The 2,578-nt window shown below is 49.1% G+C and overlaps 1 protein-coding gene across 1 annotated transcript in view; it reads right to left on the reverse strand.

Annotated features, from left to right (window-relative positions):
* LOC107297128 (arachidonate 12-lipoxygenase, 12R-type-like) overlaps positions 1–2,578 on the reverse strand; it is a 20,833-nt gene that overhangs the window by 11,480 nt on the left and 6,775 nt on the right. The window contains exons 4-6 of the mRNA XM_015826487.1: positions 1,806–1,813; positions 1,496–1,599; positions 467–639 (exon numbers count right to left, since the gene is read on the reverse strand). Coding sequence (XP_015681973.1) covers positions 467–639; positions 1,496–1,599; positions 1,806–1,813 — 285 coding nt within the window. The remainder of the gene's footprint in view (positions 1–466; positions 640–1,495; positions 1,600–1,805; positions 1,814–2,578) is intronic.

Genomic DNA, 2,578 nt, shown 5'->3' on the forward strand with positions numbered 1-2,578 from the left:
GGGCTTCAGAAAGATTAGAAGTCAAGAGGATGGCTTCAGAAAGATCAGAAGGTCAAGATGGGGGCTTCAGAAAGATTAGGATGGCTTCAGAAAGATCGGAAGGTCACGATGGGGGCTTCAGAAAGATTAGAAGTCAAGAGGATGGCTTCAGAAAGATCAGAAGGTCAAGATGGGGGCTTCAGAAAGATCAGAAGGTCAAGACAGTGTCTTCAGGAAGTTCAAAAGGTCAAGAGGGTGGCTTCAGAAAGATGCTTCAGAAGGTCAAGATGCTTCAGAAAATTCAGAAGGCCAAGATGGTAGCTTCATGGGTGGAGTCGCAACCACCAACTTCCCCCTACTGATTCTCCTTGGAGATTCCCCAGTTCCTCCACCGAGAAAGTCCCTAGGTCAACCCAACCCTAGTTAGGTTCTTGGGGAAATGCAACTACAATTCACGAGAGAAAGCTAGAAACCCACACCCGGTCACCTGCAATTCTTCCGAGAGGGTGGTGGATTTTCCAAGGGACTCGGCGACCATCTCCTGGGTCACCGGGAAGTTGGCCGGGATCTCGGTGCACTTCTCAATCACCACAGGGTTGACCCCGTTCAGATACTGGTAGCCAAAAAAGGTATCTTCTTCCCAGTGATCAGCCACGTACTCTGGAGAGTCAAGAGAGGATCGAAAGCAAAAAGGGGGTGACTTCCTGACGGATCACAAAGTGCGCCCCGAAAATCTTGAAGGTCAGATGATGGACCGTGAAGAAGGGAGGACCGACAAGTTGGACAAGGTCCCTTACAACGCTGTTATTCTATTAGTAAGTCAAAGTTGCAGTGTTACAACTGTCTGTCCTTTCACCACGTCCAAGATGGCCACCTTACTATTCCAACACTAGGACCGGGCTCTGCACGTCCATTTTATCTTGGATGAATTCTGGGATTTTGTCCGTGTCACATAGGAAAAGAGCAGGCCGAGCTGGAGGTGGAATTAAGGGCGTCATGAGTTTAGAATTGTTAGTTGCCGCAAATGGTTCACCTCCAGCTCCTGAATTCTGTTGACCCTCATTGGGCTCCAATTGAGCATTGAACTTTAATTGATTTAGATTCTTGGGCATAAGTTTGAGTCAACTGAAGTTCGATACTCAATAGTTTAATGTTTTCCACAGTGGCTGGGGAATTCTGGGAGTTGAAGTCCACCAGTCTTAAAGCAGGCTGGCTGAGGGATTCTGGGAGTTGAAGTCCACCCATCTTAAAGCAATCTGGCTGGGGAATTCTGGGAGTTGAAGTCCACCCCTTAAAGCATGGCTGGCTGGGGAATTCTGGGAGTTGAAGTCCACCCATCTTAAAGCAGTCTGGCTGGGGAATTCTGGGAGTGGAAGCCCACCCATCTTTGAAGCCCCTCAATTCTGGAGCTCCGTGTTCTGTACATGGCCCCCGTGTTTCCGCCACGCATTTTAGCCACTCCCCGTATCCGTGGTCATCCCGTATTTTTCCTTCGTTGCCCTCCTCGGATACCAACCTGAAACCAAAGTCTTGTTGAACCAGAAAATCTTGCGGATGTGCTCAAGTCTTTTCCAGGATTCGTGGTAGCTCATTAAGCCTTTTAGCCGGATCTCCAGACGCCTGAGGATCAAACGAGAAAGGGAGACGGAGTGAATCCGGGTCGCCCGTCATGTCGCCAGATCAGGGTGAACCGTTTTTTTCTTCACAAAGAAGGAAGGAAGGGTAAATGCAGAGGCTTCCCCTGTCGGCTTGGTGGGAGAGGTCTGGGTGAGTCTTTCTTTAGGCCTACGTGAGCCACAGGTATATACACAGAGAGCAAACCTCACCCTCCCTTCTAGCACTGATCATGTTCCCTAGTTGGGTGATGAAATGTCTGCAAGGAAAACAATCAAGCTCAGAGGGCACCAAGGTGTCCACAGCAATTCTCCTCCTCCTCCTCCTCCTCCTCCTCCTCCTCCTCCCTTCTAGCACTGATGATGTTCCCAAGTTGGGTCATGAAACATCTGCAAGAAATCAGCCAAGCTCAGAGAGCGCCAAGGACCCCACAGTCCTCCTCCTCCTCCTCCCCTTCTTCTCTTCATCCTCCTCCACCTCTCCACAAACCCTACTTCCTTCTAGCACTGATGAGGTTCCCTTATTGGGTCATGAAATGTCTGCAAGAAAACCACCCAGCTCAGAATAGCACCAGGGACCCCTCAGTTCTCTCCTCCTCCTCCACCACCACCTCCTCCTCCTCCTCTCCTCCTCCTCCTCCTCCTCCTCTCTCTCTCTCTCTCTCTCGATAAACCCCACTTCCTTCTAGCACTGATGATGTTCCCAAGTTGGGTCATGAAAAGTCTGCAAGAAAACCACCAAACTCAGAGAGCACCAAGGACCCCACAATCATCATCATCATCATCATCTTCTTCTTCTTCTTCTTCTTCTTCTTCTTCTTCTTCTTCTTCTTCTTCTTCTTCTTCTTCTTCTTCTTCTTCTTCTTCTTCTTCTTCTTCTTCTTCTTCTTCTTCTTCTTCTTCTTCTTCTTCTTCTTCTTCTTCTTCTTCTTCTTCTTCTTCTTCTTCTTCTTCCTCCTCCTCCTCCTCCTCCTCCTCCTCCTCCT

This window comes from Protobothrops mucrosquamatus, unplaced genomic scaffold (genome assembly GCF_001527695.2).
Source record: "Protobothrops mucrosquamatus isolate PMUCROS unplaced genomic scaffold, P.Mucros_1.0 scaffold3151, whole genome shotgun sequence".
Taxonomy (NCBI): Eukaryota; Metazoa; Chordata; class Lepidosauria; order Squamata; family Viperidae; genus Protobothrops; species Protobothrops mucrosquamatus.